Source organism: Bufo bufo, chromosome 9 (assembly GCF_905171765.1).
Source record: "Bufo bufo chromosome 9, aBufBuf1.1, whole genome shotgun sequence".
In the NCBI taxonomy this organism is placed as follows: domain Eukaryota; kingdom Metazoa; phylum Chordata; class Amphibia; order Anura; family Bufonidae; genus Bufo; species Bufo bufo.
In genome coordinates this window covers 18,210,309-18,237,348 of record NC_053397.1, presented here as the reverse complement: position 1 = coordinate 18,237,348, position 27,040 = coordinate 18,210,309, and the positions used below count along the sequence as shown (strand labels likewise).

At 47.5% G+C, this 27,040-nt stretch overlaps 1 protein-coding gene across 4 annotated transcripts in view; it reads left to right on the top strand.

Annotated features, from left to right (window-relative positions):
• The window catches only part of LAMB2 (laminin subunit beta 2), a 70,475-nt gene extending 45,208 nt beyond the window's left edge, over positions 1 to 25,267 (top strand). For 2 of the 4 annotated variants that reach the window (XM_040407050.1, XM_040407053.1), the window contains 20 exons: positions 41 to 161; positions 889 to 1,081; positions 1,393 to 1,536; positions 1,623 to 1,854; positions 2,362 to 2,525; positions 4,670 to 4,699; positions 6,891 to 6,956; positions 7,893 to 8,117; positions 9,254 to 9,471; positions 10,730 to 10,826; positions 11,871 to 12,243; positions 12,777 to 12,961; positions 13,048 to 13,289; positions 16,111 to 16,314; positions 17,119 to 17,263; positions 17,592 to 17,799; positions 18,806 to 18,947; positions 19,286 to 19,462; positions 22,800 to 22,959; positions 24,175 to 25,267. In XM_040407050.1, coding sequence (XP_040262984.1) covers positions 41 to 161; positions 889 to 1,081; positions 1,393 to 1,536; positions 1,623 to 1,854; positions 2,362 to 2,525; positions 4,670 to 4,699; positions 6,891 to 6,956; positions 7,893 to 8,117; positions 9,254 to 9,471; positions 10,730 to 10,826; positions 11,871 to 12,243; positions 12,777 to 12,961; positions 13,048 to 13,289; positions 16,111 to 16,314; positions 17,119 to 17,263; positions 17,592 to 17,799; positions 18,806 to 18,947; positions 19,286 to 19,462; positions 22,800 to 22,959; positions 24,175 to 24,311 — 3,463 coding nt within the window. In that variant the 3' untranslated portion in view covers positions 24,312 to 25,267. The remainder of the gene's footprint in view (positions 1 to 40; positions 162 to 888; positions 1,082 to 1,392; positions 1,537 to 1,622; positions 1,855 to 2,361; positions 2,526 to 4,669; positions 4,700 to 6,890; positions 6,957 to 7,892; positions 8,118 to 9,253; positions 9,472 to 10,729; positions 10,827 to 11,870; positions 12,244 to 12,776; positions 12,962 to 13,047; positions 13,290 to 16,110; positions 16,315 to 17,118; positions 17,264 to 17,591; positions 17,800 to 18,805; positions 18,948 to 19,285; positions 19,463 to 22,799; positions 22,960 to 24,174) is intronic. The other 2 variants (XM_040407051.1, XM_040407052.1) reach the window with 2 other exon arrangements.
• Positions 25,268 to 27,040: the final 1,773 nt, after the last annotated feature.

The following is a 27,040-nucleotide window of genomic DNA, read 5'->3' as shown; positions in this document are numbered from 1 at the left end:
GTTCTCCTTTAACCCCTCCTTTGATTATGATTTTTTGCAGACATGCTGTTCTGCCTCAGCCAATCTGCCTGGAGCGCGGGGTCAGTTACACCATTCGCCTTGAATTCACCAGATACAGCTCTCGGGAGAGAGTTAAAGGAGCCAGTATTCTGATCGACTCTGTGAGTATCACTGGAGCTCTACATAAACCGCTATATAGTGAGAACAAGCATGGAGATACCATAAAGGTGGGAAGTTAAAGTGAAAAAAATAAAACTAAAAGTGGCCCTAGATACCACATTACTGCCTAGAGAGTATCAGATCATTATGTACCCGGCTTTTGGCCAAGAGGACGGCTTAGGTGGCCCTCTGGGCATCGGCCCACCAGGAAATTTCCCTGTAGGGTCTCTGGCCGTTCCTGCCCCTGGTCCCGTCCTCTTATTGGCTAGAACCTGTGCAGAACTCCCCTCCCCTGAGGAGCCAAATTGTTAACAAGCATGGAATTTGAGGATTGAGTGGCAAACCCCAGCAACATAATGGGGGCCCACTTTGATCTTTGCTATGGGGCCCCTTTTCTTCTACATATGCCTCTTAGGCTACTTTCACAATAGCAGCAGCCTTGTTCGCCTGCCGGATCCATGCTAGTGCACACGTGCCGCTGGAGGTCCGCTCCAGCCCCAATGACTATAATGGGGTCGGGCCAGAGTTCCGGCAGCAGCACGGCAAACATTCCGAGAGGCGTCCGGAATAAAAACTACGACAATAGGGGCCGGAGCGGACCTCCAGCGGCACACGTGCACTAGCAGCATCACGGATCCGGCAGGCTGTTCACCCGCTGGAAAAGGTTGCCGCTAGTGTGAAAGTAGCCTTAGTGAGGTAGTCTTTATCATTTCCATCTTCTTCCCCCAGTTGGTTCTTGTCCCACGCTACTCCTCTCTGGAGATGTTTATCGGAGGAGACTCGGCTTCCATTCAGCGTAAGGATGCATTCGAGCGATTCCGCTGCCACAGCAATAGCGGCAGTGTCCAAAAATCATCGACCAATGAGGTGTGCTCCAAATTGATCACCAGTATGTCGGCCATCCTTCATGAGGGCGCCCTGGGTGAGTTGGCAGTACTAGCGTATATTGGATAATACTGACTGTTCACGGCCAGAAAATTTGCTCTTAGACTTTCAGCGCCCCCTAGTGGTGGATAAACAAACTGTCCATAGATGGGACAATAACGTAGTCAACTCAGTAGCTGCATGGAAAACACAGCGCCATACCTGTCCGCAGGTTGTATGTGGTATTGCAGCACAGCCCCGGGTTGAGCTGCAGTACCAGAAACAACCCACAGACAGGCGTGGCGCTGTTTGTGTACGAAAACGGACATGTTCTTCTAATTACGGACTAATCTCAATTACCTTCTCCAGCCTGCAACTGTGACCCTCAAGGATCACTGAGTTCAGAATGTGACCAAAATGGCGGCCAGTGTCGGTGTAAACCCAACGTCATTGGACGCCGCTGTGACCGATGCGCCCCTGGGACTTATGGATTTGGACCATCCGGCTGCAAAAGTAAAGACCCTTAATGGAAATGAATGCCAATTGTTTGCTACCTACCTGTGCTGTAGGTTATATGACGTCTTTATATTACGCCGCAGGCTGTGACTGCAATCTAGAGGGCGCCAGCCACAACTTCTGTGACCAGTATAATGGGCAATGCCCTTGTCGGACCGGTGCCTATGGATCAAAGTGTGATCGGTGCCAACCAGGCCACTGGGGCTTCCCTAACTGCAGGAAATGCCTGTGCAACGGGCATTCAGAAGAGTGCGACCAGAAGACGGGCGCCTGTCTGAACTGTCGGGATAGCACTACAGGAGACAGATGCGAGAGGTGACTATTAGACTGCTACCTGTTAATACTACAGATTAAAGGGGTTGTCCACCTGCGCATGGGTTGTGACTGATATTGGTTAGCTTAGCTCCATTGAAGTCAATGGGACTGAGCTGCAGTACCACGCACAACCTGTGGACAGGAGTGGCGCTGTTTATAGAAGATGGCAGCCATGTTTTTCAAATTCTCGACATCCCAGATCTAATCGAGGGAAGGAGATTTCTGAGGTATCTTTTTGGGATCTTTGCACTGTGCCGCCCCTCTGTTATTCCTCCTGGAAATGTATGCGTACATTTACGACTGGGTTTTACCATTCTCCGCGTTAATGAGCGGGTCAGCATCAGTGTCTACGGACTCGCCTTCCTGCAAGGGCAGCGCCCTATTTATCATACACTTCCAGGAGGAATAACAAAGGAACGGCACGTCGCAGAGTATTGAGAATCGCTATTTCATTGCATTTTCTAAATCAGAACCTGAAATATCCTAGAACTGTCTCTTTTTCTCCAGATGTTCGGCTGGATACTTCGGAAATCCCGTGCTGGGATCTGGTGATCACTGCCGGCCGTGTCCTTGCCCCGAGGGTCCCAACAGTGGGAGACACTTTGCTGTGTCCTGTCATCAAGACCCTCGATCGCGGCAGGTCATCTGTAACTGTAACCAGGGCTATACAGGTGAGTCTTCCCCTCCAGGGCAGGTGGAAGGTGGTCTCCATTACGACAGATGATATACACCCAGTAAGTAACACTTAGAAAACCGTTCACCAAGGAAATATCCACACAGATAGGGAGGAATATGTTCTCCTGACCCTGTCCCCCATGACAACTACTCTAGACCCTTCACACTAACAGTGCCTATAATCTTACAAGACTGCACTGCAAACTGGGCAGACCACCCTTGGCTGCCCAAAATGCCACGTCACACCTCAAACTGAGGAAGGGGCCACCCTAGGTAAAAGAGAACCGCACTGATATTTAGGGCTCATTCACATCTGCGCCGAACTTTCCGTTCTGATCTGTCAGAACAGAAAAATTTAAAATAACCGATCCGTCTTATTTTGAGCGTTAATTGTGATCAGTTTGTGTCAGATTGGCGGATCAGACTGCCGAGCGCAGACTGCCGGTTTTCTGCCGATCCGGCACTGCTGGTTTCAACTGACTATAATGGGGTCCAGCTGTGATCCGGTTGCTTTCTGGTATAGATGCCAGGTTTCGGCCAGAGAAAACTTGATGCGTGCAATGGTTTTTGTCCGGCGGAAACCCAGCATTCATGTCGGATCAGGCATGCAGCAGATGTGAACTTACCCTTAAAGGGGTATTCCCATCTCAGACAATGGGGGCATATCGCTAGGATATGCCCCCAATTGTTTGACCGGTGCAGGTTCCATCTCCGAGACCTGCACCTATCTCTAAAACAAAGCCAAACACAAGGCCGGCAAAGTGGTGGTGGCTGGCGATGCCGAGTCCGGCCACCACCAAGCCTTCCTATTGGCCTGCCGAAAATAGCCAACTGACACGCTCGGGTACTTTCAAACTCCCCATAGAGATGAATAGGAGCGCACAGCGCTTGTGCGGCCTCCGTTCCCATTCATTCCTATGGGGGTACGAGCTATTTTCAGCAGCCCCATAGAAATGGATGGAGGGCAGCCGCGCGCGGTGCACCCGCAAGGGCTTTGCCGGCTCCATTTATGAGATAGGTGCAGGTCCCAGCGGTGGGACCCACACCTATCAGACAATGAGGGCATATCCTAGCTATATGCCCCCATTGTCTGTCTGCGATGACACAACCCCTTTAAGGTATGTTCACACAATGGATTAAAAAAAATTTGCCAACAAAATTCAGCGCAGAATCCGCGCGTGTTTTTCTTTAGAGCGGTTTTTCGTCTGTTTTTTTAATGTGTGTTTTGTTTTTTTAACTATTCAGTATTCACATCAATACGAAACTGTAATTTCAGCTATTGGTTTTTGGTGCAGAAAATTCACAAAAACCGCGTGGACACAAATGGAGCTTTTTTTTGGATGTTTCCCATTCATTTCTATGGGAGATTCGGCGCGGATTCCGCCCCCAAGATGGGGCGCGCTACTTCTTATTTCCACGTAGAATAAAAAAGCAAGTGCTGCTTTCCAGTGAAATGAATTGGAGTCCGTTTTGAGGTGGAAACGCTCCTAAATCCCCGTGTAAACCGACCCTTAGGGGCCACGCATGGATTTTGCAGGCGGACTTTCAAAACTCATCACGAGAACGTACCCTCAAAGTTAAACGTTGGTGTGAACTGACCTTTATTTTTGACGGGAGAAAAAGTCCTGCATGCAAAAAACTTTTTCTCCTGCCAAAAATAACGGATCTCTCACGGAACTCGCACAAACCGATGCTGAAAAAAAAAGACGGATCCGTTATTTCTCATTTTTCTGGCGGATCAGAATGGAAAGCTCAGTGCAGATGTGAACTCGGCTTTAGCTGTATATTATGTGTGGGAGTAATATTTGAATACTTCAGATTATTTTGGCACTGTATGTCGGTATTATGTGGGATGTAGATAGCGGTATTACATGGACACTGTATGGCAGTACTATTCTATGATGAGAAAAAGCGAGGAAACCTTTGCCCAGGGCCCAATTATATTTTTTTTTATAAAACCAGGAAATCTTCCTTACAGGCTCCTGAGCTCTAACCTGCTGTATATACACACTATATGACGGTATGTTATGTCCTATTAATCCTGAAGGACTAATACCCCAATGAGCGTGTTCTGTGGGATACAGTATATCATCTGTGAACCTTCCGTGCAGTATATTTTTTTTATCGTTTCTCTTCTCAGGACTGGTAAAGAGGTCAGGAGGGGCCCGGCGTGAGTAAATGGCCTTGTCACCCACCCCAATGCATGGCTTTCCTTTACTGGTCTCCGCTACAAGCACAGATCATAGATCGCGCACCTTAACTAGTTTCATTAGATGAGGGAACAAACTCTAAAAAAATTTTGGGGTGGGGTAGTGACTACCACCTGTGAAAGGATACAACATGGGGCTACTACTGGAAGCTGCAATGAAAGGGGGGGGGGGGGGCATGGCGGTGTAAGCCTTAGCGCCTGGCCATATAGATATTTGGCCAGAGTATTAAAGGGAACCTGTCACCGGGATTTTGTGTACAGAGCTGAGGACATGGGTTGCTAGATGGCCGCTAGCACATCCGCAATACCCAGTCCCCATAGCTCTGTGTGCTTTTATTGTGTAAATAAACTGATTTGATACATATGCAAATTAACCTGAGATGAATCCTGTATGTGAGATGAGTCTGGGACAGGACTCATCTCAGGTTAATTTGCATATGTATCAAATCGTTTTTTTTACACAATAAAAGCACACAGAGCTATGGGGATTGGATATTGCGGATGTGCTAGCGGCCATCTAGCAACCCATGACCTCAGCTCTATACACAAAGTCCCGGTGACAGGTTCCCTTTAAAGGTATATCTGCACACACTGGCTTGGTGTAACCCCATCTGCTTCTTCCTCTGGAGTTGTCCTCACACTAAATCGTAATCATTGTGTCGTAATTGCTGTACTAAAGCTTCTCAACCACACGTCGCGAATACTTCATCACTGACGTTCTTCCTCAGGATGATGAATCCTCTCCTTAAGGTGGCCATACACATTAGCTTACCAAAGATCAGATTTTGGCGGGGAGCGGTCACCTATCTCATGTCTATGGGGAGGTCTCGACTCTCCAGATGGCAGATATCGGGATAGATAAGGATCGGGCAGACAGATTTCAACATGCCCGATTCTTTTGTTCACAAGGAGATGTCCGACAGCGCTCTTACTCCCCTCTCCCTATTGAGAACACACGCACGCTCTGCTGAGCCAAGTGTGCATGTGTAATGGGGGGTTTCAGGAGGAATACCCGGTGGCCAAATGAGCGTTCTAAAATGTATGGGCAGCTTAAAGGGGATGTCCACTGAGATGTAAAATATTGGGAAAGAGCTCAGAGTAGGATAAAAAAAAAAAGAAATCAAACTCACCTTACCGATCCCTTGCTGATCCTGTATCGACGCTTACTGGGCCCCCGATGGTCTCTACTTCCTGGCCCCTTATGGAAATGCCTGCTCAGCCTACCACTAGACACAGTGGTGACCTGCCTCAGCCGGTGATTGGCTGCTCAGGCATTTCCTGTGGGTTGAGAGACGGGACCAGGAAGTAGAGTCCGCCAGGGACTCGGTAAGTGTTGGAAAAGGGTGGCAAAGAATGGGTCAGGTGAGTAGTTCTTATTGTATTTTTTTTACCCTTTCCCAATATTTTTTTACCCCTGTTGAAAAATCACTTTAATTTAATCTCTAGGGCAGGCCCCTTACAGGACAGGGTGTCCTACAGAAGCCCTATCCATAGCTGATTTAGCAATTGCAGTGGTACCCATAAATGCCTTCCCACCCCTATGATGATCCAATGAAGATCGAAAATTGGGCCACATGAATAACAGAGACTGACGGTACAATAGAGGAATATCATGTGGCAGTAGTGTGGCCCTTGTAGAGTCAGGGGCCTAGCCCCGATGATCCCATCCTCTTTGATACTGGGTGTTGAGAAAATGTGCAGGGCTTCCGTCGGGGGCGGGGAATTGGCCTAATGGGTGGAGAGAAAGTGTTCAGGGTTCTCCTCAGGGGCGGGGAATTGGCCTAATGGGTGGAGAGAAAGTGTTCAGGGTTCTCCTCAGGGGCGGGATATTTAATGGTCATCAATTGGAACCAAAAAGGAGAGAGGAGGAAGCCTGAGTGACTCAGTGACAAACGTAGCTCCACACCTGCTACAAATGGCTGATGTACTTCCTGGACCCAGCTACCAGAAGATGAAAAGTTAACAAAAATATCTGAAACACCCACAGAAGTCCACATCACATTTGGCTGAACGATGTACAGATCACAGTTGGCTCCGCACATTTCACCGATTATGTCCACAGCTCATATCTGGCTGAACCATGAGCACAATTCCCCAGCCTGATCCTACACTCACCTCTACCTGAACTATAGACCCGTTATTTTATCCCTAGTAACTACCGGATCCAAATGCTGCCTGAATAAGCCAAAATGCAGACAGGTCCCGTGGACCATAAGAGGTATATATCTAAGGGTCCTGGTGAGCAATGACCAAGGACTCAAACCATTGCTTGGACTATTATAACCATTTATGCTAAGCTGTACCCACCATTGATGCCCATTGATAGTGTTGTGAGGCTCGAGTCACATTTCGTATAATACTTGTTTCAAATCCTTTCTTTCCTTGCGTAAGTTTTTTCTATGGAGTTGGGCAATGTCCAGTCACACAAAATGCAACTTTTTTTTGGCACACATGTATGGTGAGGCATAGTAGTACATAGGGCTCTTGGCCTCAGTCACAGTTGTTATGAACCTGTTGCCAGTCATGGCTCCCATCTCTAGAATGTGGTTCATGACGTTGCTGTAGGACCAGGACCCTAAGGAGCTATGAGGTGGGTTGACGTGAGGCTTTAAGGTCTGCTGTCCCAAGAACTGGACAAGGATCTTTACAGGTTTATGGCCGTTGGGGTCTTCTGACCACTCAAAGAGAGAACACGTCGCTCACCGACAGTGTAAATAGAAGTCCAACCCTTGGTGTCTTCAATCATGCCTTCTAAACCAGCCCTGGTCATACCTTCTAGAAAATAGTACCATAGTGCCAGTCAGCTGACAGGAAGTTACAAGAGACCATCCAATCAGAGATTGATCCATGTCACCTCCCCTTCCTGTACCGTTCTTGGCCTAGAAGAAGGAAGTCTGTGTGAAAGGAGAGCACTATTATCCTCGGCGGGGCCTAGCAGGGGATAAATGCCAATATGCCCCCCCCCAGCCCGCTGAGCGCTGTCTACTGCCAAGTGTCCCCCTTACCTGAGGGATGCTGCTTCATCCCATATTACAATACATAGGATATTTCGGTGTTTAGGTAGCGGCCTTCACATTCATTACTCATCACGTTTATTGGTTTAATTTTAACCCTTGCCTACGTGCCCTCAATAACAAGCAGTTGTCACCGCCAGGTTCCCGATGTGACGAGTGCGCCCCCGGCTTCTATGGGAATCCCTTTCAAGTTGGAGGACGGTGCCTTCCCTGCCAGTGCAACAACAACATCGACATGACGGACACGGGGTCCTGCGACCGTCGTACCGGACAGTGCCTCAAGTGCCTGTATAACACAGAAGGGAGGTTCTGCGAGCAGTGCCGGGTCGGCTACTACGGCGACGCCTCGAGACGCAACTGTAATAGTGAGTAACAAAGTATCAGAGCAAAACACTGACTTTACTGTCGGTGTTAGCGGGATTTTCCCATGCTATCGATATGCCAAAAATGTCCACTAGGTGCAGTCCCCCCATTAAGACCTGATCGTATCTGAAGAACGGGGTACCTGTCGTGAAGGAAGAACATGCTGTGCATGCGCAGCTTTCTCCATTCACTGCTATGGGTCTACTGAAGATAGCACAGGCATGGCTATTTTGGAAAGTCCTATAGCAGTGAGTGGATAGGACACTGCGCATGTGCGAGAGCTCCTCCATTCACTGCTATGGGAAGTCCGAAAATAGACGAGCCTGTGCTATCTTCAGCAAACCAACAGCGATGTATGGAAAACGCTGCGCATGTGCAGCATGGTGCCCTGTTCTTCGGATAGGAACAGGTCCCAAAGGTGGGACCAGCACCTATAGGACATTTTTGGCATATCCTATGAATATGCCATAAATGTCCAGATGAGAATACCTCTTTAACCTCTGCATATTATAGAAAGGTAATTAAAACGTGAAAACCAATCTGTTAATTAGATTGATTCGCCAAAATATCCTCCCTTTTTCTGAGCTCCAAATCCGCAGCGCGGACGTAGATTTAAAAATATAACTCCCTGTCTGCCTGAAGTCCCCACCAGAGGGAGCTCACTGTATACTGATCTATTATTTAAGTTCATTTTTAACCCCTTAATGACCTCCAATAAATATTTTTACAGCGCTGTAGCACAAGTTCTGTACAGGTACAGGTGTGTGATAACGCCGAAGATCCTACTAACAGCTGGGATCAGAGGGGCCCCCCCCCATCCTGGCTGTTTAACCCTTTAGATATCACAGCCACATGCGACTGCGGTACCTAGCGCTTTACAGAGGGAAGGATTTCTCATCACCCCCATGATGTGATCCAATTAGGATCGCTTACCATGGCAGCCGGAGATCTTTGGGCAAAATGGGAGTCCCATAATAGGACTAAAAAAAAATTGTAAAATCAAAAAAATATACAGAACAAAAAAAAAAAAAAAAAAGCTTTCTTAGCCCCCTCTAGTGGAGGTTGAAATAATTACATCATATCACTTCTAGATCTCTAGAAAGAAATATTATCCGGGCTTTTCTTCTCCCCGTTACAGAGTGTGTATGTAATCACCTGGGGGAGGACCGCAGCCAGTGCAGCTCCAGGGAGGAGTGCGTGTGTGACAGAACAGGCGGGCAGTGCCAGTGCCTTCCTAACGTCAAGGGTCAAAGCTGTGACCGCTGTAGTCCCAACTTTTGGAACCTGGCAAGTGGAAAGGGGTGTGTCCCCTGCAACTGCGACCCCCACAACTCTTTCGGCTTAAGCTGTAACGAGGTGAGTCAAAATAGAAGAAAAATATATCCTTCCCAAATAACTGCGCCAAAAGGAGGGCAGCAGATGGTTCGGCGGAGTACCCAAGTAACAGTGCCCAAATAGGACCCCAGGCGTCACCTAATATCAGTATGAGCTGAATTGTAAGGATGGACGATGAGATGGTGGAGACCCCAGGGCATTGACTCCTTCGCTATTTCTGGCCGTCCCATAGAGTGAATAGGGCAGGGCACATGGTCGACCTGTCACTCCATTAGGACCTCCGTTCTCCGGATCGGTGAGGGTCCCAGCAGTTGGACCAATGACAATCTAATGGCTAGCAGATACCTTGTAGCAAGAGGACCCGTCACCTTTCCGGACATGCCAGCCAATAATACATATTTTTTTTATCTCATCTGTTTTTATTTCCCCGATGGTCATTTTTTTAAATTCTGTTTTCTGTCTATGATTACGGGGACAGCCATGGTTCCTGAGCTGTTAACAGCATTCAGAGATTTGCTTTACAGCAGCCACATGGACCATTGAAACCTGTAGACTGGCTGAATAGTGTTGTGAGCATGCTCTGTGACCGGTGCAGAGGTCATTGTGCAGGGAGGGGGAGGAAGTGAGTTATGAAACAGTGCTGCAGCCCCAGCTATGTAGGAAAATGCAGCTGCCAGCACAGATCCATTGATTTGAATGTGCCAGCAATGCAGTTCCCTGCAGAAGCCTGGAAAAACAGACAGGGGCCAGCACTGCGCCCCCTTTAGGGTTCATGCACACGGCCGTTCCGTGCACTAGGGACCGCAATTTGCGTTCCCCAGTGCACGGCAACATCTGTGCAGATTCCACAGACGGATCCCCCTGTTTGTGGGCCGCAATACGGGCCTGGCCGACACACGGCTGTTTGCATGAGCCCTTAGTCTGAGGATCGTCCTCATCCTCTTATAAATATCAGCAAAGAATTATTTTAAGCCGGAATGGCCGAGGGGTTAAAAAATATGAACAGATCTGTTATAGAAGGAAGAGCCGCCCCTATGCAGGGGAAATGATTAGGTCTCCCTGGACATAGGATTGTTCTTGCTGGTTCCATGGGTTGGGTAAATTGTGGTATTTTATATTAAATATGTGGACATTTTTTGGATTGGAATTCTTGTAAAATAGATTTTAATGTATTTAGATTTTTTTTTAATATTCAGTAAAATAAGAAAAAAAAAAAGGAAATGCCGGACACATAAATATTGTGACGTCGCCTACTGATTTCTTATCCGCTCTCCCTCAGTTCACAGGAAGGTGTCAGTGCAGACCCGGATTTGGGGGCTCCACATGCACAGAATGTCAGGAGAACTATTGGGGGAACCCAAACATTCAGTGCAGAGGTAACATGCCCTTCCATATATCACACTATGACCTCCATTTCTTTCCCTTTACTTAGTGCATAACTTTTTACTTCCTTTACATTGCAACGTTTTGGTGAATTATTTTTAATTTAAAGGAGTATTCCACCCCAGAAACCCCCTCCGAACTTCTAGCATGTGCCTCACTGCTCTACTTAGGACCATGGAAATTATCGAAAAGCAGCTGGATATGAGCACACTCTTGAGCGTCGCCTCATACATAATTCTCCTCAACGTGGTCATGCTAGTTGAGGGGCTTGTAGCTCAGACCCTCACTTATCTAACATGGTCCATTCACACGTCCGCAAGTTGGGTCCGGATCCATTCCGCAATTTTGCGGAACGGGTGCAGACCCATTCATTTTCAATGGGGCCGGAACGGATGCGGACAGCACACTATGTGCTGTCCGCACCTGCACTTCCGGATCCGCAATTCCGTTCCCGGAAAAAATAGAACATGTCCTATTCTTGTCCACAACTGCGGACAAGAAAAGGCGTTTTCTATTATAGTGTCGACGATGTGCGGTCCGCAGCCATGTTTTCTTAATCCTGGTCAATCCTTTACCTACAGCCTCTACGGCCCTAAGGCTTATTGCATACGAACGTGGCGGTATTGCGGACCGCATAACACGGGCACCGTTCCGTGTGCATTCCGCATCACGGATGCGGACCCATTCTCTTCAATGGGTCCGCAAATCCAGAGATGCGGAATGGTGCGGAACGGAAGCACGGAGCGGAACCCTACGGAGTGCTTCCGTGGAGTTTCGTCCCATACTTCTGTTCTGCAAATAGATAGAACATGTCCTATCTTTTTGCGGAACAGCCGAATCGCGGACCCATTAAAGTGAATGGGTCCGCGATCCGCTGCGGCTGCCCCAGGGTGGGTGTTCGTGCATTGCGGCCCGCGGCCTAAATGTCACATGGAGCATCAGAAATATGAGCTTCATCTGTCCCAGAGCCATGTACTGATGTCTGAATGTCGTCCAGTCCGAACACCGTATCCACCATGTTCATTTTCTGTTGACAGCTTGCGACTGCGACCGTCGAGGCATTCAGTCACCACAGTGTAACCGCGCCACCGGCCACTGCACTTGTCGCCAAGGAGTTTCGGGTGTGCGCTGTGATCAGTGCGCCCGGGGGTTTGCCGGACAGTTCCCTGACTGTCAGCCCTGCCACGAATGCTTCGGAGACTGGGACCGTATCGTTCAGGATTTGGCGACCCACAGCCGAGACTTGATACGTCGAGCTAAGGATATCCATCTGACAGGCGTGGATGGAACCTACAAGAAGAACTTTAAGGAGATCCAAGAGAAGCTTTCCAGAGCCCGCAAAATCATAAAGGCCCGCAACGCCACCGTGGAGTCAGTGACCAACCTGATGAAGATCATGGATGACCTACGGTCAGTGGAAACTAATGGCATCACTTTATATAGACTATGAGGGGGAGCCCTTGGATGAACCATCAGTGGTGGTCCGACTCAAGTCAATGTGACTGAGCTGCAATACCAGGCACAACCACTATCAAATGTAGAGCGCTAAGGGGCATCACGGCTCCTCCTGTCAGTTGATCAGACCCTCACCAATCAGATGGCCTCTCCTAACTTATTACAGTCCCTTGACTCAGTTCCCCCATTGTATCCTATGGATGGGAAAATCAAACATGGGGCAGATCAATTCACTCCTCTCCTTGGGTTTGGACTATCCTTTTTTCGGAAACCGGATATCTCACCCAGAACTTGACCTTCAGAAGTCTTAGTGCTGGTAGACACTCTCTTACACCTGTTCCACCTCAATAAATGGCACAACTGGTGGAGGTCCATGATGTCAAAGGATCATGGAGGACAACTTTCAGGTTCTCCAGTGCCATGATGCGTCTTGGGTCTCCAAGGAATTTGTTAAACATCCCTTAACGTACATATATTTTCCATTTTAGAAATAAAATTAACGAATCCACCGAGACCTTGACCCAACTGGAAGGAGAACTCACCAGCGTACAAGATGAGAATTTCGATGCCAACCATGACCTGGCCGAGCTGGAAAGGGAAGTTCGGAGCCTAAACATGACGGCCAAAGAGAGGGCTCATCAGCTGGACGTACTAAAGAACTCCAACTTTTTAGGTATTTGCATTATAGAATAGAGTATATCTGGGATCACACTCGCCTGCGGCTACACCCATGACATATCTTGTCTTATCTCAATACAGGAGCGTACGACAGCATCCACCAGTCCTTCGCGCGGTCCAGAGGGGCCGAGCAGCTAGTAAATGCCTCCGTGATAAGTGTCCCCAGCCATGTCAGCGATTCTGCCAAAACCAGAGACAAAACGGAGCAGCTCATGGTTCACAAACGAGACGACTTCAACCGGAGGAACGCAGCCAACCGCCGGGCCCTAAATGATCTCAAGGCGAAAACGGACACGTTAGACCTGAAGAACATCAACGAGAAGGTTTGATTTCATATATATGGTGATATTTAAAAATATAGGTGTGTCTCCTTTACATACGCTCTATTGGGTCTCATTGGGGGACAACAGGGAGATTCCAAAGATGGGAACAAAAAGTGCCACACGTAGCTCAAAAAATTTCCTTAAGCCCCACCCATTTATATAGGATTCTCCCCAAGCTACGGGGTATCACTTACAGTACATCTGACCCCCTTCAGAAAACCCCAAAATAAATACAGACCACACATAAAGATATAGACCCTAGCCCAGTCCTAGGGTCCACACTAGACCCAATCTATATTCAGATCCCAGGCCAGACTCACGTGGTATACAGACTCCACCCCAGACTTCCCCCTCATGAATAGAGACCCCAGACTATACCCTTCATATACATACTCCAGACTATACCCTCCATATACATACCCCAGACAATAACCTCCATATAAATACCCCAGACAATAACCTCCATATACATACCCAGGACTATACCCTCCATATAAAGAACCCAGACCGCCCCCATACACAAACCCCAGATCCCCTCTCGTTAACAGACCCCAGACAAACTCCCATTTATAGACCAGAACCCTCTCATTTACAGACTCCAGACCACAACCCACTTGTTTAAAGACCCCAGACTAGACTGCCTCTGTATACAGACCCCAGACCATACCCCCCTCCATATACAAGTCCCTAATCGACTCTTGGTTACAGACCCCTGACAAACCCCCTTATTTATAGAGCGCAGACCAGAACCCTCCCATTTACAGACCCCAGACCACACCTCTCTTGTTTACAGACCTCAGACCTGACTCTCCCGGTATACAGACCTGAGACCATACCCCCTATACATAAACCCCAGATCCCCTCTTACTTACAGACCCCAGACCTGACTCTCCCGGTATACAGACCCGAGACCATACCCCCTATACATAAACCCCAGATCCCCTCTTACTTACAGACCCCAGACCTGACTCTCCCTGTATACAGACCCGAGACCATACCCCCTATACATAAACCCCAGATCCCCTCTTACTTACAGACCCCAGACCTGACTCTCCCTGTATACAGACCCGAGACCATACCCCCTATACATAAACCCCAGATCCCCTCTTACTTACAGACCCCAGACCTGACTCTCCCTGTATACAGACCCGAGACCATACCCCCTATACATAAACCCCAGATCCCCTCTTACTTACAGACCCCAGACCTGACTCTCCCGGTATACAGACCCGAGACCATACCCCCTATACATAGATCCCAGATCCCCTCTTACTTACAGACCCCAGACCTGACTCTCCCGGTATACAGACCCGAGACCATACCCTCACATACATAAACCCCAGATCCCCTCTTACTTACAGACCCCAGACCTGACTCTCCCGGTATACAGACCCGAGACCATACCCCCTATACATAAACCCCAGATCCCCTCTTACTTACAGACCCCAGACCTGACTCTCCCTGTATACAGACCCGAGACCATACCCCCTATACATAAACCCCAGATCCCCTCTTACTTACAGACCCCAGACCTGACTCTCCCTGTATACAGACCCGAGACCATACCCTCACATACATAAACCCCAGATCCCCTCTTACTTACAGACCCCAGACCTGACTCTCCCGGTATACAGACCCGAGACCATACCCCCTATACATAGATCCCAGATCCCCTCTTACTTACAGACCCCAGACCTGACTCTCCCTGTATACAGACCCGAGACCATACCCTCACATACATAAACCCCAGATCCCCTCTTACTTACAGACCCCAGACCTGACTCTCCCGGTATACAGACCCGAGACCATACCCCCTATACATAAACCCCAGATCCCCTCTTACTTACAGACCCCAGACCTGACTCTCCCTGTATACAGACCCGAGACCATACCCCCTATACATAAACCCCAGATCCCCTCTTACTTACAGACCCCAGACCTGACTCTCCCTGTATACAGACCCGAGACCATACCCTCACATACATAAACCCCAGATCCCCTCTTACTTACAGACCCCAGACCTGACTCTCCCGGTATACAGACCCGAGACCATACCCCCTATACATAAACCCCAGATCCCCTCTTACTTACAGACCCCAGACCTGACTCTCCCTGTATACAGACCCGAGACCATACCCTCACATACATAAACCCCAGATCCCCTCTTACTTACAGACCCCAGACCTGACTCTCCCGGTATACAAACCCGAGACCATACCCCCTATACATAAACCCCAGATCCCCTCTTACTTACAGACCCCAGACCTGACTCTCCCTGTATACAGACCCGAGACCATACCCTCCCATACATAAACCCCAGATCCCCTCTTACTTACAGACCCCAGACCAGAACTCTCTCATTTACAGACCCCAGACCACACCCCCTAAATAACCCTTTACAGACCACACGTTCAGCTACTCACCTCTCCACATTCCTCCTCTTCCCGCTGAACAGTCTGCTGCAAAGCTGTTTTCCACGCCCAAAGCACAGGAGAGGCGAGTAGGTGAAGCTTCTGAGTGATCTCCCCATTTTTCAGCAGTATTTTGGACAATCCAGGAGAGTTGGCCACTAGTGGGGGGGGGGGGGGGGGGGGGGGGGGGGGGGGGGGGGGGGGGGGGGGGGGGGGGGGGGGGGGGGGGGGGGGGGGGGGGGGGGGGGGGGGGGGGGGGGGGGGGGGGGGGGGGGGGGTGGGGGGGGGGGGGGGGGGAGGTGTTGTTCCTAAATCAGTTCCACCTCTTTTAGCCAGAAAGAGAGCTGCTGCAAAAAAAAAACAGTCTAGGAGATGTAATTGGGTGAGGGATACATTTTGCTATTTTACAGGTCTGTGGGGCCCCTGGAGATGTCCCCTGCGCAGAGAACCCCTGTGGTGGTGCTGGCTGCCGTGATGATGAAGGTAAAAGGCACTGTGGCGGCCTGAGCTGTAACGGCGCGGCTGCAACTGCTGATAATGCACTGGATCGGGCCAAGCACGCAGAGGAGGAGCTACAGGAGGCGCTACGAGACGTGGACGTCCTATTCCGAAAGGTAGAAAGCCACAACTGTTAAATATCCCATTCAGCTCCCTTTTACTAATCCCCTTTGTAGGGAAGCCAAACGACAATCAGTATGGACGCCCACAAGGTTTGTCACTGAGCATGCCCACATCCGCTAAAGGGACGTGCGCCTGTATACGCAGAATTATGAAACAGGAATCACTGACGTCACTAGACTGAAGCCTAAGAAAACTGGGTGACGATTTCTTTAGGCGCTCTAAGGCGGCCATTTTGGTTGTCAATCAGCTTTCCTGGAAACAGATATAGCTAAGAAACACCAGAATAGGGTTTTTGGGGGAACAAACTGATGTTGGTTCTCAATTTGCCAGAAGGCTGACGGGCTCGTTGGTGATTCAGTGCCGCATGCGGTGCCTTTAAGAAGCATCCAGACATTGGATTTGTAATAAATGACGCGAGAGTCACGTAATATAAGCCCCGCCCTGGACACACCCACATCTGGGCATGGCTTGCATAGGTCCCACCCGTTTTCTATATGGGACAAGATTGTCTCTGCCAATTAGGGACTGTTGGCAACTGTGTGTAACACAGACGAGCAGCGGCATTGGAATCCCAAAAACAGTGGTGTTCACTGCGCATGCTTGTCCTGTGCAGTGGGGATAGGGAGGCTGCGCATGCCCGCTGCACAGCGAGTGCAACCAATCCAGATAACCAGTCCCATGCTGATCCTATGAAGTATTTTGAGGGGGGGGTTCTTTAAGAAAATGGATATTTGCAAACTTTATTTATTTTATTGGGAATGCCCCTTTAATTATTTTGCCCTTTATTCACAATGCAGGTGGCGGAGGCGAAGGCGAATGCGGACAGAGCTAAACAGAGGGCGCAGGCGACTCTGGAACGAGCCAGTGAGACCAAGGGAAGGGTAGAGCAATCCAATAAAGAACTGCAGCAGCTGATCCAGCAGATCAAAGACTTCCTGAACCGTAAGCGACCCCTACATTATGTGTTTGCAGGGCGCCGATCCCTCTGCTGACACCCCCAGTGATAGTCTGTTATCGCCAGGGGAGAATGTGTGCAGTCACACAAAGTTCCTAGAAAACCAAAGGCCTCCTTTTGAACGAGATTATCAAGGGAAACCATCAGCAGATCTTCATGCTGATGGTTTCCATACATAGTGGAAAAGATTTAGAGGGTGGAAATTCACAAATGAGCAACAGGCATCGCAGGAATTGCAATTCTGTGGATTCTATGATGTCTTCATGTTCACCCCATTGTGTACTGTCGCTCCCATATTCTTTATTGATCGAGCAGAAGAGGGAGCAGACCCAGACAGCATCGAGATGGTGGCAAGCCGCGTCCTGGACCTTTCCATTCCTGCAACTCCGCAACAGATCCAACGCCTCGCAGAGGAGATCAAGGAGAGGGTGAGCGCCCTCGCCAACGTAGACGCCATTTTGGACCACACGGCAGCTGATGTCCGCAGGGCTGAGCAACTGCTGAACGAGGCCAAGCGAGCAAAGTACGTGTCGTCGTGTGTTCTGCTGACATATTGTCAGGGTCAATGGTCAGAGATGAAGAACATATTGCTATAATTTAATGACAGATGGAACCGCCATTAACCCCCTGATGAGTGTGGTCATGACACAATCAGGGATGGGGGACCCCCTAAGCAAACAGCCCTAGTGTGGCCGTAGTGAAGTATGCCGATACGCTATGTTAACATTACGTAAAATGTAAGAAACAATTAATAAAAATTATAATTAAAAAATGTCTGAAAAAAATTAATTTTATGAACCTGCTGTGGATATAAATGATCCTTTTAAAGGGTATGTATACTTTTGCAACCATTTCGTGTTGCTCTACACGCAGGGATGCTCAACCTGCGGCCCTCCAGCTGTTGCAAAACTACAACTCCCAGCATGCCTGAACAGCCTACAGCTACCAGCCTTCAGCAGGGCATGGTGGGAGTTGTAGTTTTACAACAGCTGGAGGGCCGCAGTTTGAGGGTGCCTCCTCTACAGCATGCAAAGTATTAAATATTTGTGTAGCAAAAAAAGACACAATAATTACCAATAGCCCCAAACAGTGCAGGAAATAAATAAATAACATAACAATAATAATATTAGTATTATATAATATATATTAAATAAATAACATAATAATAATAATATTAGTATTACATAATATATAATAAATAAAAAATAATAACAATAAAAGTTCTCCTGTTTAAAAGGAGGCCTCATACTGCCACATTGTTAAGATATTTTTTTTTTTTTTTTTTTTTTAAATGCTCAAAGGTGAGACAGGGCCCAACAAAACAACTTCCATCACACCATTATAGCATTTGCATGCATCTGCCACTAGAGGGAGCTCACGGAACACAGATGCTCCCATAGAGTTTGATACTATCCATTAAGCTCCCCCTAGTGGTGGCTGCAGGCTACTTCCATCCCTACGAAGCTTTCATTTACATTAGAAAGCAGGGATTGCCCTTTAAATATAGAACCTAACCTTCTTTTTTTCAGGAACCGTGCTGAGAATGTAAAAAACGCTGCAGAGTCTGTGAAGAAAGCTCTGGAAGATGCCAGAAGAGCCCAGAACGCTGCAGAGGGCGCCATCCAAAGTGCCAATGACGATATAGCAAACACCGAGACGAAGTTAACTGCGGTAAGGCAATCACCTGTAACCAAAGGCCGCTGCTGACAATTCATAAATCATTAAACAGCACCGATATGGGCGGCCGTTTTGTGTACACAGCTCCTGTGCAGACCTATGCGTCTCTGTGCCACCGACTACATAACCTGTGCAGTCTGCTCCTGCAGTCATGCATTAAATCTTTCTATCTGTTCTGCTGTCTGAGCAAAGGAAAGGGGACAGAGGGGAGCCCCATAGGTCCGCAGAGGAGCTGCATACACAAAACGGTATTATTTACAGGGCTGCCGCCCTCTCATATACAGTACGTCTGGTATCTGGTTCACCTTTGTCGCTGCATTTTTGCACTGTAGATCCAGTCAGAAACATCCAGTGCCGAGAGTCGCCTCAATGACGCCATGGATCGGGTCGGCCTCCTGGATAAACAGATCGACGCGCTCAAAGTGAAACGGGCCGGGAACAGCCTGGCAGCGACGCGCGCAGAGGAATCGGCCAGCGCAGCCCTGGACAAAGCCAACGATGCAAAGAAGGTTAGGATGGGGCCTATGACTATTAAAGGGGAGCGTTACCTTAAAGGGGTATTTTCACGTTAGACATTTGCGGCATATCGATGGGACCTGCACAGGAACAGGGGTCCCCTGACCCATTAGGTAGTGACTGGCTGCCACATCCACTTCTATGGGGGCCAAGGAAACAGTGGAGTGAGAGTGCATCTAGTGGGCATGCCATCACTGTCCGTTATAAAGGGCATGTATACATTTGCAACAATTTTTTTTATTGTTCTATGGCAGGGCCGCGGTCCAAATCCAGACTGTGGTAGCAGGGCCGTCTGGGCGCCTCCATGACTTACACTCAACTGTATCTGCGTCCTAATACATCACTGTGAAGGAGCCACTTATGGCAGCATCACCCTGTGAGGGGGTCACTTAAGTGGCATCACTGTGTGGGGGCAGCTTAACGGCATATAATACTGTGTGGGGACACTTGGGAGGGCATCATACTGTGTGGGAGCAACTTAAGGGGATACAATACTGTGAGGGGACACTTAAGGGGCATCATACTGCGTGGTGGACACTCATGGGGGCATCACTGTGTGGGGGCCTCTGTAGGGGACATAATACTGTGTGGTGGACCACTTAAAGATGCCTCATTCAGTGTGTAGGCACTTAATAGATTATCCTGCAGTGTAGAGGGTCACTAAAGGGGCATCATACTGGGGGTTCAAACACTAAGGGGGGCATCATACTGTGTGGAGAGGCACTAAGGGGGCATCATATTGGGAGTTGAGGCACTAAGCGGGTATCATACAGTGAAGGGAAGTACAAACCGGATTCCAAAAAAGTTGGGACACTATACAAATCGTGAATAAAAACTGAATGCAATGATGTGGAGGTGCCAACTTCTAATATTTTATTCAGAATAGAACATAAATCACGGAACAAAAGTTTAAACTGAGAAAATGTACCATTTTAAGGGAAAAATATGTTGAATCAGAATTTCATGGTGTCAACAAATCCCCAAAAAGTTGGGACAAGGCCATTTTCACCACTGTGTGGCATCTCCCCTTCTTCTTACAACACTCAACAGACGTCTGGGGACCGAGGAGACCAGTTTCGCAAGTTTAGAAATAGGAATGCTCTCCCATTCTTGTCTAATACAGGCCTCTAACTGTTCAATCGTCTTGGGCCTTCTTTGTTGCACCTTCCTCTTTATGATGCGCCAAATGTTCTCTATAGGTGACAGATCTGGACTGCAGACTGGCCATTCCAGTACCCGGATCCTTCTCCTACGCAGCCATGATGTTGTGAGTGATGCAGAATGTGGTCTGGCATTATCTTGTTGAACAATGCAGGGTCTTCCCTGAAAGAGATGACGTCTGGATGGGAGCAGATGTTGTTCTAGAACCTGAATATATTTTTCTGCATTGATGGTGCCTTTCCAGACATGCAAGCTGCCCATGCCACACGCACTCATGCAACCCCATACCATCAGAGATGCAGGCTTCTGAACTGAGCGTTGATAACAACTTGGGTTGTCCTTGTCCTCTTTGGTCCGGATGACATGGCGTCCCAGATTTCCAAAAAGAACTTCGAATCGTGACTCGTCTGACCACAGAACAGTCTCCCATTTTGCCACACTCCATTTTAAATGATCCCTGGCCCAGTGAAAACGCCTGAGCTTGTGGATCTTGCTTAGAGATGGCTTCTTCTTTGCACTGTAGAGTTTCAGCTGGCAATGGCGGATGGCACAGTGGATTGTGTTCACTGACAATGGTTTCTGGAAGTATTCCTGAGCCCATTCTGGGATTTCCTTTACAGTATCATTCCTGTTTGTGGTGCAGTGTCGTTTAAGGGCCCGGAGATCACGGGCATCCAGTATGGTTTTACGGCCTTGACCCTTACGCACAGAGATTGTTCCAGATTCTCTGAATCTTCGGATGATGTTATGCACAGTTGATGATGATGGATGCAAAGTCTTTGCAATGTTTCGCTGGGTAACACCTTTCTGATATTGCTCCACTATCTTTCTGCGCAACATTGTGGGAATTGGTGATCCTCTACCCATCTTGGCTTCTGAGAGACACTGCCACTCTGAGAAGCTCTTTTTATACCCAATCATGTTGCCAATTGACCTAATTAGTGTTAATTGGTCTTCCCGCTCTTCGTTATGCTCAAATTTACTTTTTCCAGCCTCTTATTGCTACTTGTCCCAACTTTTTTGGGATTTGTTGACATCGTGAAATTTTGAATCAACGTATTTTTCCTTTAAAATGATACATTTACTCGGATTAAACGTTTGATCTGTCATCTACGTTCTATTACTAATACAATATTGACATTTGCCATCTCCACATCATTGCATTCAGTTTTTATTCACAATTTGTTTAGTGTCCCAACTTTTTCGGAATCCGGTTTGTACTAAAGGGGCATCATATTGGGAGTTGAGGCACTAAGGGGGTATCATATTGTGAAAGGAGGCACTAAGGGGGCATCATACATGTTGGGGGCACTAAAGGATCATTATACTGTCTGAAGGGCACTAGGGGGCATCATTACTGTCTAAAGGGGGCACTAAGGGGACATTCTTATTGTATTGGGGCCCTAATGGGGTTTTGGTGGAATTAGAGGCGCAGAGTGCTACACGTCAGTAGTGTTGTCCCTCCTTCAATATTTTTTTTTTTTTTTTGTGTGGTTCGAATCTTCACACGATGGCAGACACAGGTATGTAGACTTTTACAAAAAGTACTTGAGTACCCCCGCTCTGTAGCATTTAAGGTACAAAATGAAGCAACTTTGAAAATTGTCTTGACAAAAAAATTCTCCTGTCATTTTATGTACACAGCACCTATGCAGACCTATGTGTCTCCATGGTTACAGACTACAAACAAGCTCTGTGTGTAGTCTGATCCTGCAGTTGGGTGATATGTTCTTTGCTCCCTGATTTTTGCTAACCTACAGACAGTGGAAGAAGGGACAAATGGGAGTGACAGATGACTGCAGGATCAGACTACACAGGGTTTGCTTTGTAGTCTGTAACGATGGAGACACATAAGGAAGGATCTGGCACCGCGTCATGGTTTACATTATAGAAACATAAACTGTAAGGGCTCATGCACATGAACGTATTTTTTACACCATGTGCATTCCCTGTTCGCATGGCTGTTCCGCAAAAAAATAGAACATGTCCTATTATTGTCCACATTACGGACAAGGATAGGACTGTTCTATTATGGCCCGGACGCACCGTTACCCAACACGCGGAATGCACATGGCCGGTATCCGTGTATCCAACGGTCGTGTGCATGAGCCTGAAATGTGAACAGAGCCTTACAGATACTAACAGTAGTGGCGCTTGGTTTCTTTTAAGGTGCTGGACGGACAGCTCGGAGATCGATATAAAACCGTCCAGAATTTTGTAGAACACAAGGCGAAAAACATAAAGGACGCAAAGAATAAAGCAGATCAGCTACGGGACGAAGCGAAGCAGCTGCTGAACAACGCACAGAATAAGCTGGAACGGCTTCAAGGTAAAGTCCTACAGATCAGGGCGTTATAGCAATGGCTGTAAGTCTACTCCTGCCTCTAGAGGTCGCTCCTGGGGTGAATCTGAGCATTGTGTGATCTACAGATCATTTGGCATCCTGGGGACTATAATCTAGTGTCACGTCGGCTAAGGCTACTTTAACACTAGCGGCAGCCTTCTCCGGCAGGTTGTTCACCTGCATCAGAGGTATACATCAGGACGCATGCGCCGAGGCAATACGGCAAACAGACACTGCAAATGCAGTGTGAATGTAACCTTACTTTAAAGAAGCACTCCCACAAAAAAATGTATTCTCTGACCCGTTAGAAAGGTGCATGATGTAAACTGTAGTGCAGGTAATCTTCTTATTAGTGACTGTATAACCTCCCTTCTGATCCTCAGCTGTGTCATGTGAATATCCAAATAACGCAGCATCTTATGTGTGGACATGTATTCCTGTGGGAGCCTCAATGTCAGGAATGAATAGAGAAGTAATTGACTTCCTGTCCTGTGTCAGTTGGATATCGAAGTGCTGGTCACATGACACAGATGAGGATCAGGAGGGAGGTTATAACTCAAATACAGTTGTAAAAAATTACATTCACTACAGCTTACATCATGTACCTTTTATAACAGGTCAGAAATTTATTTTTATTTTTTTGTGGAGGGGGCTTCTTTTGTGCAAGTAAAAAACAATGACAACTACTCCCTAAAGTTGTCAGAAACCCACCTGCGCAGCCTTTTTTTTTAAATTGTTCCCATAAATCTAAAATGAAAAATGAAGCCTTTTTGAACTAGGTCTTTATTAAAAATTCTCCATTGTTTTCTTTCTACAGCTCCTATGAAGACTAGATGTCTCCATGGTAACAGACAACAAAACAATTCTGTGTAGTCTGATCCTGATCTCATACTTTCCTCCTGCTTTGTGCTAATGTGCATTCGGTAGACGACAGACAGAAGGAAGTATGACTTCAGGATCAGACTACACAGGGTTTGTTGTCTGTTACCATGGAGACGCATTGTCTGCATAGAAGTTTGGAGAGACAAAACGATAGGAAACTTTTACCCAACACTTATTGTTGCTTTGTTTTTGATTTTACATGTATAGAAAAAATTTAAAGGAACTGTCTTGTGAAGGTCGACATCGCCTTTAAGATGTCCCTGTAATCCCACGCAGCTAAGAGTGTGAATTCACTAACGTCACTGTTACCGATTACAGAATTAGAGGCGTCGTATGAGAAGAACGAGGTTATCCTCCAAGAGAAAGCAAAGCAGCTGGACGGCCTGGAAGACAAGATGAAGAGGATCCTCGAAGCCATAAACCATCAGATTCAGATATACAACACCTGTCAATAAAGAAAATCACCAGTGAAGGACCAAACGCAAAGACACGAAGCGACAAATCACTTAAGGGGGTTCTAAAAATTAGGCAGCAGATATACTCTGCTTAAAGGGGGCTGTGAAGGATGGCAAAAACATGGCTTCTTTCTTACAACAGCGCCACACGGGACACAGATGGTGTGTGGTATTGCATTTACATTCATTTCAATGGAGCTGAACTGCAGTACCTGTTACCACCAGTAGACATGTGTGGCGCTGTGTGTAGAGTAAAAAGCAGCCATGTTTTTCTAATCTTGTGAGGTATGCAGCCACATCCATCCTAAGGGCTGAGGCAGGACACAGTCTTATCCTCCTCTCTATCCTTGCACTGCCATAGAGGCAAATACTTGACCACTGTAATGTGTCTGCTATTCATTTATCACCCCTTTAAAGGGATTGTCCGAATTGGTCCAAAAATTACCTAAGGGTAAAACAATAAAAGATGCGTTACTTGCCCGTCTATTCTCCCACCATTCCAGCACCGCTGGTGATGTACCCACATATCCAGAGGACCGTTGCGGTCACTGGCCTCGTCGGTATAAAGTACGAGACCACTGAAGACAGTTTATTGGCTGCAGCATTTCCGTAGATACAGCATGTCACTGCTGCAGCCACGTAAACAGGGACTGGCGGGGAGGATCAGAGCACCGGCGCTGAAATGGAGGAGCAATTACAGGATATTTCTTTCTTATTTTATTGTTTTATCACATTTTCCCTCCCCTGGGGGCGATTTTTTGGTCCAGCTTAGACAATCCCTTTAAATTATCATCCAGCGTGCTGTATGGAGTTGTCACAGATATTTCACTTATTGTAACCCAAGGCTCTTTCTGATGGTCAACTTATAATAAAACTGACCTGAGTGTCCATGTTACATGCAGACTGCCTTTGAGCTTTGTATTATTTAAAGGGGTTGTCCAGGGCTAGAAAAAAAATGGCTGCTTTCTCCCAAAAACAGCCTCACACCTGTCCGCAGCTCAGCCCTATTCCTTGGGGACCCGCACCTATTTCTACAATGGGGCCCCCAAAACTAAGAAGAGCCCTCCATTCACTTCTAGGGGAGATGTGGCCAACCCCTTTAAGGCTACATCCACTTTTGCAACCACATATTATTATTTTTTATTGCCTCAGTAACATGAAAATAAAAAATTAAGCAACTTTGCCATAGGTTTTCATAAAAAATTTCCTGTTGTTTTCTTTCTACAGCTCCTAGGCAGACAATGCGTCTCCATGGCAACAGACTACAGACCTTGTAGAGTCTGATCTTGCAGCTATATTTCCCTCCATTTGTTCTCTATTTTGTGCTCATGCACCTTTTGAAGGTTAGCAAGCAGTAAAGGACAGACAGAAGGGAGTATGACTGCAGGGTCAGACTACACAGGATTTGTCATAACCTTTAACAAAGCCCAAGCAATGGTGCTAGCGGAGCAACGTGAGCAAAGGGCACAAACGGAGGGTCATAACTGAAACAGAGGCATTAGGGTCACCTGAGGCAGGGTAATAGTGGGGATCCTGGAGCAGAGGTATTAGGGGGGCAACTGGAGAAGAGGCAGTATTAGGGGTGCATTCAGAGTGGGGGCATCTGGAGCTGTGGCACTAATGGGGGTGCACCTAAAGTGGAGGCATTGGGGGGACCTAGGGCAGAGTCCCCCCAATGCCACTCTGAACTCTGCAGATCTGAGTCTACTATAAACAAATCCCCTATTTCCCCCTTACAGTCTCCTACAGCCCACTACTGTCCCACACCTGAGAAATCAGCCCAGCACCGCAGAGGAGTCCTTCTCTCCAGCAACCACAGTTTTCTGACAGCTGGGAGGGCAGGAGGATGGCCAGACATGTTCTCTCCTCCTTCACTGCCAGCAGCCCGGGAAGTTTAGAAGATACTGCGGGGCCTCCTGTACAGTGTGCGATACTGCCACCAAGTGGCTACAATGATTATCTCTCCTGTGAAAGGAGAAATACAAACCGGATTCCAAAAAAGTTGGGACACTAAACAAACTGTGAATAAAAACTGAATGCAATGATGTGGAGATGGCAAATGTCAATATTTTATTTGTAATAGAACGTAGATGACAGATCAAACGTTTAATCCGAGTAAATGAATCATTTTAAAGGAAAAATACGTTGATTCCAATTTTCACGGTGTCAACAAATCCCAAAAAAGTTGGGACAAGTAGCAATAAGAGGCTGGAAAAAGTAAATTTGAGCATAACGAAGAGCTGGAAGACCAATTAACACTAATTAGGTCAATTGGCAACATGATTGGGTATAAAAAGAGCTTCTCAGAGTGGCAGTGTCTCTCAGAAGCCAAGATGGGTAGAGGATCACCAATTCCCACAATGTTGCGCAGAAAGATAGTGGAGCAATATCAGAAAGGTGTTACCCAGCGAAAAATTGCAAAGACTTTGCATCTATCATCATCAACTGTGCATAACATCATCCGAAGATTCAGAGAATCTGGAACAATCTTTGTGTGTAAGGGTCAAGGCGGTAAAACCATACTGGATGCCCGTGATCTCCGGGCCCTTAAACGACACTGCACCACAAACAGGAATGCTACTGTAAAGGAAATCACAGAATGGGCTCAGGAATACTTCCAGAAACCATTGTCAGTGAACACAATCCACCGTGCCATCCGCCGCTGCCAGCTGAAACTCTACAGTGCAAAGAAGAAGACATTTCTAAGCAAGATCCACAAGCTCAGGCGT